This window comes from Salvelinus sp. IW2-2015, linkage group LG15 (genome assembly GCF_002910315.2).
Source record: "Salvelinus sp. IW2-2015 linkage group LG15, ASM291031v2, whole genome shotgun sequence".
Lineage (NCBI taxonomy): Eukaryota > Metazoa > Chordata > Actinopteri > Salmoniformes > Salmonidae > Salvelinus > Salvelinus sp. IW2-2015.
Window position 1 is genome coordinate 53,812,386 of NC_036855.1, and position 17,833 is coordinate 53,830,218.

General features: G+C 42.7%; 1 protein-coding gene across 1 annotated transcript in view; it reads right to left on the bottom strand.

The window, feature by feature from the left end:
* Positions 1–17,579, bottom strand: part of LOC111973767 (V-set and transmembrane domain-containing protein 2B-like) — a 27,491-nt gene extending 9,912 nt beyond the window's left edge. Inside the window, exons 1-4 of the mRNA XM_024001169.2 lie at positions 16,858–17,579; positions 15,950–16,137; positions 15,084–15,113; positions 14,045–14,444 (exon numbers count right to left, since the gene is read on the bottom strand). Of these exons, the coding sequence (XP_023856937.1) occupies positions 14,045–14,444; positions 15,084–15,113; positions 15,950–16,137; positions 16,858–16,930 (691 nt within the window). The 5' untranslated portion in view covers positions 16,931–17,579. The remainder of the gene's footprint in view (positions 1–14,044; positions 14,445–15,083; positions 15,114–15,949; positions 16,138–16,857) is intronic.
* Between the last annotated feature and the right edge of the window lie 254 nt (positions 17,580–17,833).

Genomic DNA, 17,833 nt, shown 5'->3' on the forward strand with positions numbered 1-17,833 from the left:
TCGAGCCAAAATTACTGTCATTAGTACACCAGCGCTGTTGAGGTTGGAAGCTCTCTCTCTCTCTCTTCTCTCTCTTCTCTCTCTCTCTCTCTCTCTCTCTCTCTCTCCTCTCTCTCTCTCTCTCTCTCTCTCTCTCTCTCTCTCTCTCTCTCTCTCTCTCTCTCTCTCTCTCTCTCCTCTCTCTCTCTCTCTCTCTCTCTCTCTCTCTCTCTCTCTCTCTCTCTCTCTCTCTCTCTCTCTCTCTCTCTCTCTCTCTCTCTCTCTCTCTCTCTCTCTCTCTCTCTCTCTCTCTCTCTCTCTCTCTCTCTCTCTCTCTCTCTCTCTCTCTCTCTCTCTCTCTCTCTCTCTCTCTCTCTCTCTCTCTCTCTCTCTCTCTCTCTCTCTCTCTCAAAAATCAACGTTCTCTTTCGTTAGGGGGAGGTTGAACTCCAACAGGCTTCTTCGCCACAAGGAAACAAAACGCCTTGGAAGTTCAATAATACAAGCTGAGGGCGAGGCAAACAAGGCCTCCTCCATCACTTCACCCTCAGCTTGCAGTGCGCCATAGGTTTTTAACTCTGACTGCTTGGGGTAGCTGCAACACAGAGAACTGCTACAGAGATCTACCGTTATGGATAGCCAGCTACCATTGTTCCCTATATGTCATGTAGTGTATTTCCTTATAGGTGAAAGTGACCACTCATTTAAGTGAGAACTCTCCACCTCTCTACCACTTATCCCACTGTCTCGTGGTTTTGGATGAGCTATAGGCAGCAACACAAAGGCCCAATAATAATAGAGTAATGTAAAGTCCCCATAACCATCCAGCCGTCATCTGTCACAGATGACAAAAAGTATTTTGCCAGGCAAAAAATGAACGGAAGTCAATCAACACCACATTGGGAGAAGTAAAGTGCTTCCCGCACAGTCTGACAGTTACCTAACACTTGTCATAATGGTCCTTGGAGAGGAGACTGACAACTGAAAAACCACATCAGCCTGTTAACATGCAGACACACACAGTGGCCATTACCTCAGAKGAATGTACTCTCTCACATTGCTACCTCCCTCGCCAAGTCTTCACAAATGGACAGGAAAATCAGCCATGTCCAATATACAGTCTATAATATTTAAATGTATTTTAACCACATTTGATAGTATTGCAACTAATAGGCATGCATGMCATAAACACACACACAAACACACATAGGATGAGATAGACTGGGTGTTTAATAAGGGATTGAGACAGCTGTCCAGCCAGAGACAAGTACTCTTGGGTAGGTGTATTTGAGTGAGCTCTTGCATCACTACTGTCTGGCTGTCCTCTTGCTCTATGCCATCATCCTCACCTCCTACCAAACAAGCTCACCTGCCAAGTCATTGCTCCCGAACTGCTGAGTGAACACAGTCAGTTTTTAATATTTTTTCATATCCTATTGCATAGTCAACTGCTCCTATTGCTCTCTCTCTCTCTCTCTCTCTCTCTCACCTCACTTTCATTGAGAATAATACTAACATCAACATTATTGAACTAACTCCCACAGTTACGGTTGAAGTCAGAGGTTTACATACACTTAGGTTGGAGTTATTGTACCTCGTTTTTCAACCACTCCACACATTTCTTGTTAACAAACTGTAGTAGTTCTGCATGACACAAGTCATTTTTCCAACAATTGTTTACATACAGATTATGTCACTTATAACTCACCTGTATCCACAATTCCAATGGGGTCAGCAAGTTTACATACACTAAGTTGACTGTGCCTTTAAACAGCTTGGACAATCCAGAAAATGATGTCATGGCTTTAGAACTTCTGATAGGCTTATTACATAATTTGAGTCAATTGGAGGTGTACCTGTGGATGATTTCAAGGCCGCCTTCAAACTCAGTGCCTTGCTTGACATCATGGAAATCAAAAGAAATCAGCCAAGACCTCAGAAAAAAATTGAGACCTCCACATGTCTGTTCATCCATGGAGCAATTCAAATGCCTGAAGGTACCACGTTCATCTGTACAAACAATAGTACGCAAGTATACCCAGGACCCCACGCAGCATCTACCGCCAGAAGGAGACACGTCTGTCTCCTAGAGATGACATACTTTGGTGGCGAAAGTGCAAATCAATCCAGAAAACAGCAAGGCCTTGTGAAATGCGGAGAAACAGGTACAAAAGTATCTATATCCACAGTAAACGAGTTAAATACGACATAACCTGAAAGGCTGCTCAGCAAGGAAGAGCCACTGCTCCAAAACCCATAAAAAAGCTAGACTATGGTTGCAACTGCACAAGGACAAAGATCGTACTTTGGAGTAATATCCTCTGGTCTGATGAAACAAAAATAGAAACTGTTTGCATAATGCCCATCGTTATGTTGGAGGACAAAGGGGGAGCTTGCAAGCTGAAGACACCACCAACCATGAACATGGGTGGCAGCATCATGTTGTGGGGGTCTTTGCTGCAGAGGGGCTGGTGTACTTCACAAAATAGATAGCACTAGGGAGGAAAATAGTGGATATTGAAGCAATATCCCAAACATCATTCAGAAGTTAAAGCTTGGTCGCAAATGGTCTTCCAAATGACAATGACTCCAAGCATACTTCCAAAGTTGTGGCAAAATGTCTTAGAGACCACAAAGTCAAGGTATTGGAGTGGCCATCACAAAGCCCTGACCTCAATCCTATAAAATTTGTGGCAGAACTAAAAAGCGTCGTGCATGCAGGAGCCTACAAACCTGACACGGTTACACCAGCTCTGTCAGGAGGAATGGGCCAAAATTCACCCAACTTATTGTGGGAAGCTTGTGGAAGGCTACCCTAAATGTTTGACCCAAGTTAAACAATTTAAAGGCAATGCTACCAAATACTAATTGAGTGTATGTAAACTTCTGACCCACTGGGAATGTGATGAAAGAAATAAAAGCTGAAATAAATAATTCGCTCTACTATTATTCTGACTATTCACATTCTTAAAATAAAGTGGTGATCCTAACTGACCTAAGACAAGGAATTTTTACTAGGATCAAATGTCAGGAATTGTGACAAACTGAGTTGAAATGTATTTGGCTAAGGTGTATGTAAACTTCCGACTTAAACTGTACATCCACAATGTGGAATATTTCCACTAACTAAATGTTCCTTTTAATCACGCAGTCCCTAATCAATATAGATAGTCAATAAAATTCTAATTAGAATATTCCAGTGAATTAATTTGATGATTATTCAATTAATGATCTAAGTAATAGCGGTTCACATTGTAATTGGCTTTCAGATTGGCCTATATACAGGTTGATTTTGTGAAACAAGTGAGSCAAATTACTGAGATATGTAAAAAAATATATATTTCAGATTAATTTAAAGTAAGGGAAAACAGTATTGTATATTATGCTTGGGAGGTGCCGCAAYCAAAGAAATGTGATGAGATTAAAATCTTTACAATAATATTCTGTTTCTAATGTCGAAAAATGCTGGGATTAGTAATTGTGATTCCATGGATGGTTGTATTCACCGTTTAAAGTTTCAACACGGTTCCATTTCACTSCTATGTAGTAGATTTTCTGTTCGTGAATTGAGAACCTGGAGGAACATGCACATCTATGCAGTCGCCACACATTCCACTCTGAATTCATGATAGACAACCTCCATCCCCAAAGTGTTAGTTAGCCACTGATCCTCCATGGGACTATCTATCTGTGAAGCACTGGAGAATGGTGCACTGCAAGTTTATGTTACCCCAGCAAGGCCACCAAACCCCCAGATGAAAAATGAAAATGTGAGAGGCAATTTGAGACACCTGACAGTGTGCTGAGGGCRCGGCTTATCTGCCACATGCCCGTGACATTTCCCCTTTAATATTAATTGTTTCTGCCACTCAGACAGATGACATTGCAGAAAAGTGACAGATGCACGCATTTCCGAGAGGTGGGCAGATCGCATTTTTCCCCCTCAGCTGTCGTTATTGTGGTAAGACAGGAGAGGGCCAATCTTTCAAATATGCCAGGGTGCTTTTTAACCTTCACAATCRGTTGACAAATATGTTGAGGGGTTCACTTAAAGCAATAAAAAAAAGCCAAGACAAATTCTGTACCACCCCCCGTCAATGTAAAAGTGTCAGGGAGGCACTTTTACATGGATTTATTTACTGTATTWGATTTAGTCTGACAGAGATACATGACGAGAGACAGAGAAGCAAATACTGACCAGCCAATTTGAAGGAATATAGCAGCCYTGAGCAAACAGTAAAATATGAAAAATAATATCCATCAGATTCTCCTAAATAAACAGGTGAGCTTGCCCTGCTCTGTCCTGGACAATCATGTTTAGACAACAAGCCCAGAGGTCAGTCTGATGTTGTTTTTCGATACTAAATCAGTATTTAGAACTGAAGCACACAAGTATTACTACTCAGTATGAGGCATATACGAATGTTGGTCAGTCAATCCAATTGCCCTGACAATGGCTGCCTGACCTTAGCTCGTTGTGTAAGCAAAGCAGAGCACAATTGTATTCAAGTCTACCAATCAAACAGTGAAAAGGATTCTGATTTTAGAATTTAGAATTAGGGGTAATATTGAAAATCGATGACATTAGACTATTTGGACATTTAGGTTAATGAGAGAGAGCGAGAGGGAGAGAGAGAGAGAGAGAGAGAGAGAGAGAACGCGGAGAGTCAGTGAACTGGCAGTGGTATTGTTTGATTTTCTTGCCAAATGGCCGCCTCCGTCGCGCTTCGCTAAGGACAGGGCTGGCCGAGCATGCTGATTCCACAGTGCCAGTTCCTAGGAGAGGGCGTTTAACGTGCTCCAGGCTATTCTCACGTCCACAGTACATGTCCAGGATGGCAGCATCAGTGTTATGAACAGTCCAACACGAGGAGGACTAACAGCATGGTGCCATTCTATTAGCTTGGTGTTTTTTGCATGATTACCCCTCGGTTGGCAGTTAGCTTCATTCAGAAAGTAAGGGATTCGACTCCCATAGAAAAMACCAAATGGATCCCTGGCCTCTGGATGAGKGAGTCTGCTGAATGACTCACATGTAGAAGTAAATGTATGCTCCGATTACTAACTRGCACAACTCTGTTGGTTACATTTTCAATGGAACCCAAGGCTCTGTAGATGGCATTGGCATCAAGCATACATTTAGATATATGAGTTGTTGGGTGACATTACTGAATCATAAGTCTGGACTAGATGTGAAAGCAGAGGTGAAGCACTGCACTCAAGGACACAGGTAGAGTTGTAAAACTGTAGAAATGTTTTRTCTGGAGTCATCTCCTCCAGTCATGGCCCACCAGCTTTCCTCCTCTGCCCTGAGGACAAAGCCACAGCGAGGAGAGAACAGCCATCCKGACTAGCCACAACATACGTTGAGCAGGCACAACACTGAGTAAGATAGACACAATAGGGAAGGAACAGAGAATGGAACTCCCCACCATGTCTCCTCCAAGGGCCTCTAACGTCTTTCTAAAACCCTTGAGGACCCCCAAGTAAAGAGGTCACAACCCTGGCAACAGCCTGTCATTAGAGGAGGGGCCTTTTCTACTTTACCCTGCAAACCACCAACGCACTGACAGCAACAGCCAMGAAAGTGGAGGAGAAGTCTGGAGACATGCTTCCAGCCAGAGAAATGAACATGGTCTCCCTGGCTGCTTTCACATCATGTCTGTACACACACGCAGGCACAATCAAAACATACATCAGCACACAGCTACATGATAATGCACATAAACAGACAAGTGTGATCCCACATACTGAGAAATATAAGTATCCACCTTCCCTATCCCCAGCCAGACATGTCTCCCTTGCTGCACCACCACTGCGTCAGCAGCTGTAAGTCTGATATGGCAGAACGGCGAATGAAACCCTCCTGCGGAGTCTGTGAAATMTAATTATTCAGCAGTATYCTTCATCGATCAGTAGCGAGTCTGGCYTGTGAGATAACCCCTCTGCTCGCTCTCTCCAAAGGCTACATTAAGGCGCTCTCACGTTATAATGTGGAGATCATGAGGAGACATATCCATTGTGAATCATATCTTCATCATTTCTTTCTCTGTATGGTGGACACTATAAAGGCAAGAACATGTCCCTCTCCTCAGTGGGTAATCATAAGTATTCACCCCCCYTTGGATTTTCCACATTTTGTTGCATTACGTAGTGTGAATGAAATGGATTTAATTGTGATTTTTTTGGTCATCGAGCAAGACAAAATATTCCAATATCAATGTGAAAGAAAAATTCTAAACATTTTTTWAAATGAAAAATAAAATACTAATTTACCTTGATTAGATAAGTATTCACCCCCAATATCATACATGTTAAGAAAACACCTTCTGCAGCGGTTACAGCTGTGAATCTTTCTGGGTAAGTCTCTAAGAGCTTTCCACAGATGGATTGTGCGATATTTTCCCATTATTCTTTAAAAAATCTTCAAGCTCTGTCAAGGTGTTGGGGATCATGGCGAGACAGCAATTTTCAAGTCTTGTCATAGATCTCAAGCAGATTTAAGTCAAAACTGTAACTTGGCCACTCAGGAACATGCACTGTCTTCTTGGTAAGCAACTCCAGTGTAAATTTGGCCTTGTGCTGTAAACTCAGCAAAAAAAAAACGTCCCTTTTCGGACCCTGTCTTTCAAAGATAATTTGTAAAAATCCAAATAACTTCACAGATCTTCATTGTAAACGGTTTAAAACACTGTTTCCCATGCTTGTTCAATGAACCATAAACAATTAATGAACATGCACCTGTGGAACGGTCGTTAAGACACTAACAGCTTACAGATGGTAGTCAATAAGGTCACAGTTATGGAAACTTAGGACACTGGACACAGGCCTTTCTACTGACTCTGAAAATACCAAAAGAACGTGTGTGAACGTGCCTTAGCATGATGCAAGGAAGCAAGAGGACTGCAGATGTGGCCGGACAATAAAGTGCAATGTCCATACTGTGAGACTCCTAAGACAGCGCTACAGGGAGACAGGACGGACAGCTGATCGTCCTCGCAGTGGCAGACCACGTGTAACAACATCTGCACAGATCGGTACCTCCGAACATCACACCTGCGGGACAGGTACAGGATGGCAACAACAACTGCCCGAGTTACACCAGGAATGCACAATCCCTCCATCAGTGCTCAGACTGTCCGCAATAGGCTGAAAGAGGCTGGACTGAGGCTTGTAGGCCTGTTGTAAGGTAAGTCGTCACCGACATCACGGCAACAACATCGCCTATGGGCACAAACCCACCGTCGCTGGACCAGAACAGAATGGCAAAAAGTGCTCTTCATGACGAGTCGCGGTTTTGTCTCACCAGAGGTGATGGTCGGATTTCATTTATCGTCGAAGGAATGAGCATTATACCGAGGCCTGTACTCTGGAGCGGGATCGATTTGGAGGTGGAGGTCATCATGGTTGGGGCGGTGTGTCACAGCATCATCGACTGAGCTTGTTGTCATTGCATGCAATCTCAATGCTGTGCATTACAGGGAAGACTATCCTCCTCCCTCATGTGTACCCTTCCTGACATGACCCTCCAGCATGAACAATGCCACAGCCATACTGATCGTTCCTGTGCGTATTTCCCAAGACAGGAAGTCAGTGGTTCTGCATGACGAGCGAATAGCCCGGATCTCATCCCATTGAGCACGTCTGGGACTGTTGATCGGAGGGTGAGGCTAGGGCCATTCCCCAGAATGTCGGAACTTGCAAGTGCCTTGGTGGAAGAGTGAGTAACATCTCATATAAAATCTTATGCAGTCCATGAGGAGGAGATGCACTGCAATACTTAATGCAGCTGGTGCCACCAAGATACTTGTTACTTTTGATTTTGAACACCCCTTTGTTCAGGGACACATTATTCCATTTCTGTCAAGTCCATGTTCTTTGCAGTCACATGTCTTTGGAATTGTTCAGTTTATGTCTCAGTTGTTGAATCTTGTTATGTTCATACAAATATTTACACATGTTAAGTTTGCTGAAAATAAACACAGTTGACAGTGAGGACGTTTCTTTTTTTGTTGAGTTTATGCTATTGTCCTGCTGAAACGTGAGTTTTTCTCCCAGTGTATGGTGTAAAGCAGACTGAAGCAMGTTTTCCTCTAGTATTGTGCCTGTGCTRAGCTCCATCCCGTTTCTTTTTATCCTGAAATACTCCCCAATCTTTGCTGATTTCAAGCATACCCATACCATGATGCAGCCACCACCATGCTTGAAAATAATGAGGCGGTTACTCAGTGATGTGTTGTGAAGGATTTGCCCCAAACATAAGTCTTTGCATTTAGGCCTCTTTTTTCTCCCAGTATTACTTTAGTGCCTTTTTGCATACAGGATGCATGTTTTGGAATATGTTTATATATATATATATATACAGTGCCAGTCAAAAGTTTGGACACACCTACTCATTCAAGGGTTTTTCTTTATTTTTACATTTTTCTACATTGTAAAATAATAGTGAAGACATCAAAACTATGAAATAACACATATGGAATCATGTATAAACCAAAAAGTGTTAAACGAATCAAATCGTATTTTATCTTTTAGATTCTTCAAAGTAGCCACCCTTTACCTGGGGCGGCAGGTAGCCGAGTGTTTAGAGCATTGGGCCAATAACCCGAAAGGTTGCTGGATAGAATCCCTGAGCTGACTAGGTAAAAATCTGTCGCTCTGCCCCTGAACAAGGCAGTTAACCCACTGTTCCCCGGTAGGCTGTCATTGTAAATAAGAACTTGTTCTAAACTGGCTTGCCTAGTTAAATAAATGTTTTTTTTATTTATTTTTACATATCTTGATGACAGTTTTGCACACTCTTTCCGTCAACAAGCTTCATGAGGTAGTCACCCGGAATGCATTTCAATTAACAGTTTTGTTAAAAGTTAATTTGTGGAATTTCTTTCCTTTTTAATGCATTTGAGCCAATCAGTTGTGTTGTGACAAGGTAGGGGTGGTATACATAAAATAGCCCTATTTGGTAAACACCAAGTCCATATTATGGCAAGAACAGCTCAAATAAMRAAAGAGACAGTCCATCATTACTTTAAGACATGAAGGTCAGTCAATTTGGYAAATGTCAAGAACTTTTAAAGTTTCTCCAAGTGCAGTCGCAAAAACCATGAAGCGCTATGATGAAACTGCCTCTCATGAGGACCGCCACAGGAAAGGAAGACCCATAGTTACCACTGCTGCAGAGGATAAGTTCATTAGAGTTAACTGCACCTCAGATTGCAGCCCAAATATATTCTACAATAACAGACACATCTCAACATCAACTGTTCAGAGYGGACTGCGTGAATCAGGCCTTCATGGGCGAATTGCTACAAAGAAACCACTACTAAACACCAATAAGAAGAAGAGACTTACTTGGGCCAAGAAACATGAGCAATGGACATTAGACTGGTGGAAATCTGTCCTTTGGTCTGATGAGTCCACATTTAATATGTTTTGGATCCAACCATCGTGTCTTGGTGAGACGCAGAGTAGGTGAACGGATGACCTCCGCATGTGTGGTTCCCACCGTGAAGCATGGAGGATTAGGTGTGATGGTGTGGGAGTGCTTTGCTGGTGACACTGTCAGTGATTTATTTAGAATTCAAGGCAATCTTAACCAGCATGGCTACCACAGCATTCTGCAGCGAATAACCATCCCATCTGGTTTTGCGCTTAGTGGGACTATCATTTGTTTTTCAACAGGACAATGACCCAACACACCCTCCAGGCTTGTGTAAGGGCTATTTGACCAAGAAGGAGACTGATGGAGGGCTGCATCAGATGACCTGGCCTCCACAATACCCAACCGCAAACCCAATTGAGATGGTTTGGATGAGTTGGACAGCAGAGTGAAGGAAAAGCAGCCAACAAGCGATCCGCATATGTGGAACTCCTTCAAGACGGTTTGAAAAGCATTCCAGGTGAAGCTGGTTGAGAGAATGTCAAAGATGTTCAAATCTGTCATCAAGGCAAAGGTGGCTACTTTGAAGAATCTAAAGTAATCAATTTTGATTCGTTTAACACTTTTTGTTTATACATGATTCCATGTGTTATTTATAGTTTTGATGTCTTCACTATTATTTACAATGTCAGTTGTCAGTTAGGTCAGTTAGAGATCACCACTTTATTTTAAGACGGTGAAATGTCAGAATAATAGTAGAGAGAATGATTTATTTCAGCTTTTATTTCTTTCATCCACATTCCCAGTGGGTCAGAAGTTTACATATACTCATCAGTATTTGCCTTTAAATTGTTTAACTTGGGTCAAACGTTTGAGGGTAGCCTTTCCACAAGCTTCCACAATAAGTTGGGTGAATTTTGGCCCTTCCTCCTGACAGATTTGGTGTAACCGAGTCAGTTTGTAGGCCTTCTTGCTCGCACACGCTTTTTCAGTTTCTCCCACAAATTTTCTATAGTTTGAGTCAAGGCTTTGGTATGGCCCCTCCAATACCTTGACTGTGTTGTCCTTAAGACATTCTGCCACAACTTTGGAGTATGCTTGGGGTCATTGTCCATTTGGAAGGCCCATTTGCGACCACAAACTTTCACTTTCTGACTTATGTCTTGAGATGTTGCTTCAATATGTCCACATAATTTTCTTCCTCATGATGCCATCTTATGTTGTGATATGCACCAGTCCCTCCTGCAGCAAGCACCCCCACAACATGATGCTGCCACCCCCGCTGCTCACGTTAGGATGATGTTCTTCCGCTTGCAAGCTTCCCCATTTTTCCTCCAAACATAACATGTCATTATGGCCAAACATTCAATTTTTGTTTCATCAGACCAGAAGACATTACTCCAAAAAGTACGATCTTTGTCCTCATGTGCAGTTGCAAACCGTATCTGGCTTTTTTGGAGCAGTGGCTTCTTCCTTGCTGAGCCAGCCTTTCAGGTTATGTAGATATAGGACTCGTTTACTGTGGATATAGATACTTTTGTACCTGTTTCCTCCAGCATCTTCACAAGGTCCTTTGCTGTGGTTCTGGGATTGATTTGCACTTTTCGCACCAAAGTACATTCATCTCTAGGAGACAGAACGCTTCTCCTTCCTGAGCGGTATGACGGCTGCGTGGGTCCCATGGTGTTTATACTTGCGTACTATTGTTTGTACAGAATGAACGTGGTACCTTCAGGTGTTTGGAAATTGCTCCAAAGGATGAACCAGACATGTAGAGGTCTACATTTTTTCTGTGGTCCTTGCTGATTTATTTTGATTTTCCCATGATGTCAAGCAAAGAGGCACACAGAGTTTGAAGGTAGGCCTTGAATACATCCACAGGTACACCTCAAATGACTCAAATGATGTCAATTAGCGTTCAAAGCTTCTAAAGCCATGACATAATTTTCTGGAATTTTCCAAGCTTTTTAAAGGCACAGTCAACTTAGTGTATGTAAACTTCTGACCCACTAGAATTGTAATACTCTGAATTCCTAGTGAAATAATCTGTCTGTAAACAATTGTTGGAAAACTTACTTGTGTCATGCACAAAGTAATGTCCTAACCGACTTGCCAAAACTGTAGTTTGTTAACAAGAAACAAGATATATATATATATATATAATACATGATCAAAAGTATGTGGACACCTGCTCTTCGAACATCTCATTCCAGAATCATAGGCATTAATTTGGAGTTGGTCCACCATTTGCTGCTGTAACAGCCTCCACTCTTCTGGGAAGCCTTTCCACTAGATGTTGGAAAATTGCTGTGAGGACTTTCTTCCATTCAGCCACAAGAGCATTAGTGAGGTCGGGCACTGATGTTGGGCGATTAGGCCTGGCTCGCAGTCGGCATTCCAATTAATCTCAAAGGTGTTTGATGGGGTTGAGGTCAGGGCTCTGTGCAGGCCAGTCAAGTTCTTCCACGCCGATCTAGACAAACTATTTCTGTATGGACCTTGCTTAGTGCACAGGGGCATTGTCATGCTGAAACAGGAAAGGACCTTACCCAAACTGTTGCCACAAAGTTGGAAGCACAGAATTGTCTAGAATGTCCTTGTATGCTGTAGAATTAAGATTTCCCTTCAATGGAACAAAGGAGCCTAGCCCGAATCTGCTTGGCCATGGAAACCCATTTAATGAAGTTCCCAACAAACAGTTATTGTGCTGAAGTTGTTTCCGGAGGCAGTTTGGAACTTGGTAGTAATTGTTGCATACGAGCACAGACAATTTTTATTCACTACACGCTTCAGCACTCTGCGGTCCAGTTCTGTTAGCTTGTGTGGCCTACCACTTCACATCTGAGCCATTGTTGCTCCTAGACATTTCCACTTCACAATAACAGCACTTACAGCTCATCGGGCCAGCTCTAGCAGGGCCGAAATTTGACGAACTGACTTGTTGGAACGGTGCCACATTGAAAATCACTGAGATCTTCTGCCATGCCATTCTACTGCCAATGTTTGTCTATGGAGATTGCATGGCCGTGTGCTCGATTTTATACACCTGTCATCAACAGTTGTGGCTGAAATAACCGAATCCACTCATTTGAAGGGGTTTCCACATACTTTTGTATATATAKAGTATATGTAGTGCATTCGGGAAATTAATCAGATCCCTTCACTTTTTCCACATTTTATTACGTTACAACCTTATTCTAAAATTGATTCAATTGTTTTTTTCACCCTCATCAGTCTACACACAATACCCCATAATGACAAAGCAAAAACTGTTTTTTAGAAATGTTGTTAATTTATAATACGTAAAATGTAATATCACATTTACTTAATTATTCAGACCCTTTGCTCAGTACTTTGTTGAAGCACATTTGGCAGCGATTACAGCCTCGAGTCTTCTTGGGTATGACGCTACAAGCTTGGCACATTTGTAATTGGGGAGTTTCTCACATTCTTCTTTGCAGATCCTCTCAAGCTCTGTCAGGTTGGATGGGGAGCGTCGCTCCACAGCTATTTTCAGGTCCCTCCAAAGATGTTCGCCAGGGTTCAAGTCCGGCCTCTGGCTGGGCCGCTCAAGGACATTCAAAGACTTGTCCCGAAGCCACTCCTGTGTTGTTTTGGCTGTGTGCTTAGGGTCATTGTCATGTTGGGAGGTGAACCTTTGCCCCAGTCTGAGGTCCTGAGCACTCTGGAGCAGGTTTTCATCAAGGAACTRTCTGTACTTTGCTCCGTTCATCTTTCCCTCGATCCTGACTAGTCTCCCGTCACAGCCATTGAACTCTGTAMCTGTTTGAAAAACACCAATGGCCTCATGGTGACATCACTGAGCAGTTTCCATCTTGTCCTGCAGCTTAGTTCAGAAGGACAACTGTGTCTTTGTTGTGTTTGGGTGGTTTAATACGTCATCCACAGRATCATTATTAACTTGACCATGCTTAAAGTGATATTCAATGTCTGATTTTTCATGGTCAACAATCTACCAATCACTGCCCATTTTTACGAGTCTTTCGAAAGCTCCCTGGTCTTTGTAGTTMAATCTGTGGTTGAAATTCAATACTGAGGGACCTTGCAGATCATTTATGTATGGGGATCAGAGGAAGGGATAGTCATTCAAAAATCATGTCAAACCATATTATTTCACACAGAGTGAGTCGATGTAATTTATTATGTGATTTTGCCAAAACAAAAGAGGTGAATACTTTTGAAACAACTGTATTTTAGTTATTTCATTTGTAGYCCTATTCATTTGTTAACATTTGTAGAATATTCTTTTCACTTTGACATTATGGAGTATCTATGATACCCACTGTATATACACACCTTCCCTCACTCTCCATAGTCTGACTACAGGCATATATGTCCCAGCATGTATCATTTGTATTTATTTATTAAGGTATGATGAAAGAATCAATACCTACCCTTAAGAAACACTACCCTGTAAGCAATATAATCCCATGTAACAGGTGTTGTACTCTACAACCATCATCAAATMTATTATTTGTAAATAACATTCAATTATTCGATGACAATGAAACTGTCAGTGTAATTTATCATTCACTTTAAAAAGGACAAATCACTGGTCAGAATGACATGCTACTGAGGGTCTGACTGGAGATTGAGGAGAAACACACACAAACTCCCGTATTCTCGCCCTATATCACTAGGTGTCACTGTTGCACTTCAACTTACCTGCTCCATGCTGCTGTCGGAGGATGGCCGCATTGCCGGGCCTCGGCGAAGCTGAGGACTTTGCTGCGGAGGCAGTGGTCGTCGTGCTGGCGGGGAGGGGGCCATGTCCCGCCGGAGGAGGCACACGAGGCTTTCCCTGACCCGGCTCAGAGGTWGCCCGCCCCCCTGCCACCGCGTCCTTGCTGTTCCTCAGTGGCCATCTATTCTGGATGTGGGACACGGCCTCCTCGGCCACCATGCCATCACGCGGACTCACCCGGAGGGTGGCTTGAACCTTGTATTCCTGAGTCTCGTCGGAGTACAAGTCGGAAACTCGGCACTCGTACACCCCCTCGTCCTCCTTCCGCACCTTGGACAGACTAAGCCTGTGAGATATGGCACTGCCCTGCACCCTCACAGTCTACAAAGAGAAACAGAAAAGGAGAAATTGCTACATGTACAATATAACCTGTTGGTTTCAACAAGAAATATGTCTATATCAAAGTAGACTAGGCCGGCCACTCATTAGACTACTGCCACATATGTATCACGCGATGAGGGCTTATGCGTTTGAAAGCCTAAAGGCCTATTATCCCAAAATGCTAAAACATTCGGAGATTTAACGCTGCCTGTTGTGTGGCAAGAGTCTGAATACATTTKAAAACAAGATTAGGCTATATTTATATTCCAAAGGCGACATGATAATGGTGAGCCAGCCAGGTTGGAGACAACTGTACAAAATGGAGTCCTAAGTTTAGAAAAAAAATGCTTGGAAAAATTCCCAGTTGCACCAGAGGCCTGGACAGTTACCTCCATAACTTGTGCTAAAACAWTGGCCATCGGCCTTCATAGTGCCACTTGGCCTTATCATGTGGCTAGCCTTGAATGACAAAATAAACATTTTATTGCTCAAATGCATTATGGCTCTTAACTGTGCAGCCATATCCAAATACAATAAAAAGCGAARATTTGAAGAAATCAGATAGATATCTCCACTATGATAAAGTTTTAGCGTGAATGCTTCAGCTGGACATGGTTAGTGACAAGAGGAAACACTTACGCTTATTTTTGTGGCATCCTTTTGAGTGACCTGAAACCAGAAATGTGTCGAAGTGTTATGGTCAGCCAGAGACACAAGACTGCATAATACTCTCTTTTATAGCAATTACACATTAGGATATGAGCCTCACCACAATGGAATTCCCTCTGTGCAGTTTTGAATCGCTTTCGACAGTGTAAAATTGTTTCTAAAACTGCGCGCATTAGAATCAGCACCATGGACAGCAACAGTTGCGCTGTTACCAAACTTGTCCCAAACAGCCTGCATTGACATCAGCACCATGGACAGCGACCGCTGCATTAGCTCTCGAGCTGTCATAAATAGTCGGTTGTGTTTTCTAGTGCATGTTTAATGTGGTTAAATAACAGAGCAGAAACTACAGATGGGGTTGTTCTATGTCCCTGAGTCGATTGCAACAGAGGCGCAGAGGGCGTAATCATAACACAGTTATCCAACAGCATTATGGAATATTCCAACACGGGCATTTCCGTCGCATGCATGAGAACTCTCCCTGAACTGATTTTAAAAGCCAACAAGTACCATTTGTATCATTAGGTGTGTCGTCCCCCCTCCCSCCCCCCCCCCCCCCAACCCTTCTTAATATAAATGGCCACACAGTGTTAATAATCTCCAGTATATCCACTCGCATGCTTTTAGTTGGCAACATGTTGTAATAAAGTCCATAAAATAAATAGCAATATATATCGTACATATGGCGATGCCATCATGAAAAGACAGATTGCACACAGCCGTAGCTGTAAGTGTCAATCACTTTTGGTGCATCTTCGAACATTTCAACAGAGCCCCTCTCAGTAGCTGCCCGGGAGCAGCCCAACCTGCCCTCCCTGTCATGGYGACAGCTTTACCTTGGCTCTGTTCGCCGGAGCGCTTATTTGCAGTTCGTGTACATGTTCTTTAGGTGTTGTCTCCTTTAGGTACCACCACTGGATCTCAAGCGAGAAGGGCGATGATCCGATGGCCCGAAAGGCGCACGGCATCTCAACGTCTTCTCCCTCACTGACACTCACATCTTTGGGCACTTCAGTAAATGTAGCTACCATTGGGAAAAGACAACAGATATAATAGATTAAATGGTGGAATAACAAATTAACAAAGGTCTGAGATTACGTAGCCTCATGACAGACAACTGAAATGCGCTTTAGTGATATCCGTAACCAAATGTATCTTTATTCCGCAATACAATCACATTCAGGTTGCCATTCAATCTAAAATATCACTTTATAATAGTTTAAGACTTAAAATAAACAATGAAGCAATGACGCAAAGGTAGCCTACACAACTAGGCATATTAGCGTTATGCGACCCGTGCGCTGTGAATTGAAATGACCATGGCTTTTGATATAACCTGTAACACAATAAATACAAGTATTTGGTCACCATGACAATACTAATTATTGTTGCTTTACGTGTTTTGAGAGATCATGTTCATTTAGCATTAGGCTTAGCATAACTGGGGAAATGTGGACATGCATAACTACTGAAGCGCAGTCTTGACGTGTGTGCGTCTAATACTTTATTCCTATCAATCTATTCTCTCACCCATGTATCATTTAATCGACAACGTCGATTGTTTTTTCTTATAACGATCAAGTTACTGCAGCAGAATAATGCGCTTGACTTCAAATAATGACCGGGTCCGGTCCATATCACAACAGCTTGAAATCAAAAATCTAACAACAGGGGCTGTTCGATTGACATCATTTGTGTTGACCATCAATAGCACGGCATGCRACGACTYACAKAGTTGACTTACCATTTACACAGAATAACAAGGGTGCATTAAGAATTAAATAATAAAGGACGCKGTTGAGTCCCCGTTTTTCCATCTCATAGATAGGCTCGGGTAGTTAGATTAGAGAGCGCGTAAAGACGGTCATTTGACCATAAATGTATCTTTATAACATCAGCATTTCAATTTCCATGATGGGCAAGCGTTGGTCTCTGATCTGTCGGGCTTATTCGTCTGCRTTTCCAAAGATTTAGGATATTTCACAAGATCCAAATAACGTACTCCAAAATGTTTTCCTGCCAGCCAGGCGAAAAACGTACAATCCAAYGGTGCGAACCAGAATACCTTCTCTTGATTAGTGAGAATGTTCTGCAGCTACTCTATATTCTGTTATTATCCCTTTATAACTGTGATTCCTTATTTCCTGATGTGCTTCAGGTCGAAACCAAACTTCTTCTCAGCTGAAGAAACCTGCTCATTCTGCTTTCCACATGAAGGGAAGGTTTCCCGGGCACTTCTCCAAGACCCATTACATAACCATCCTTGTGTCCGCTCCCATAAAGAGGACCTGCCGAGGACGAGATTCCCGTGTTTTGTACTAAGACCTGGAGGATCAGTAGATAGTTCCCAGTTTCGCGAGCGGATCCCTTTGCTTTGTGTGCGAGTGCATATCAGCGAGGAGGCGCTTTAGCATTTCCAAACCCACTAACTTAGTGTGGCATGCGCGCGACGCCACGGATAGCCTGACTCGCGTTGAAGCCTAATCAACCCTTCCCTCAAATCAACGCGCGGCTCAACCTATGAGGGCAATTCTCACAACCTGACGTCCAAACGAAATGTCAAACCTTAAAACATATAGAATCACGATGATTCATGCTGTTTTCTCTCCAAAATCAACAAGCCACCCTGAAATTAGCCGGAGCCGAGCTTTTTATTTATTTAATGTTAAAAATAGGCCRACAGAAAAAAGAGCAGTGCTTTAGACAGCCTCTGGTATTAT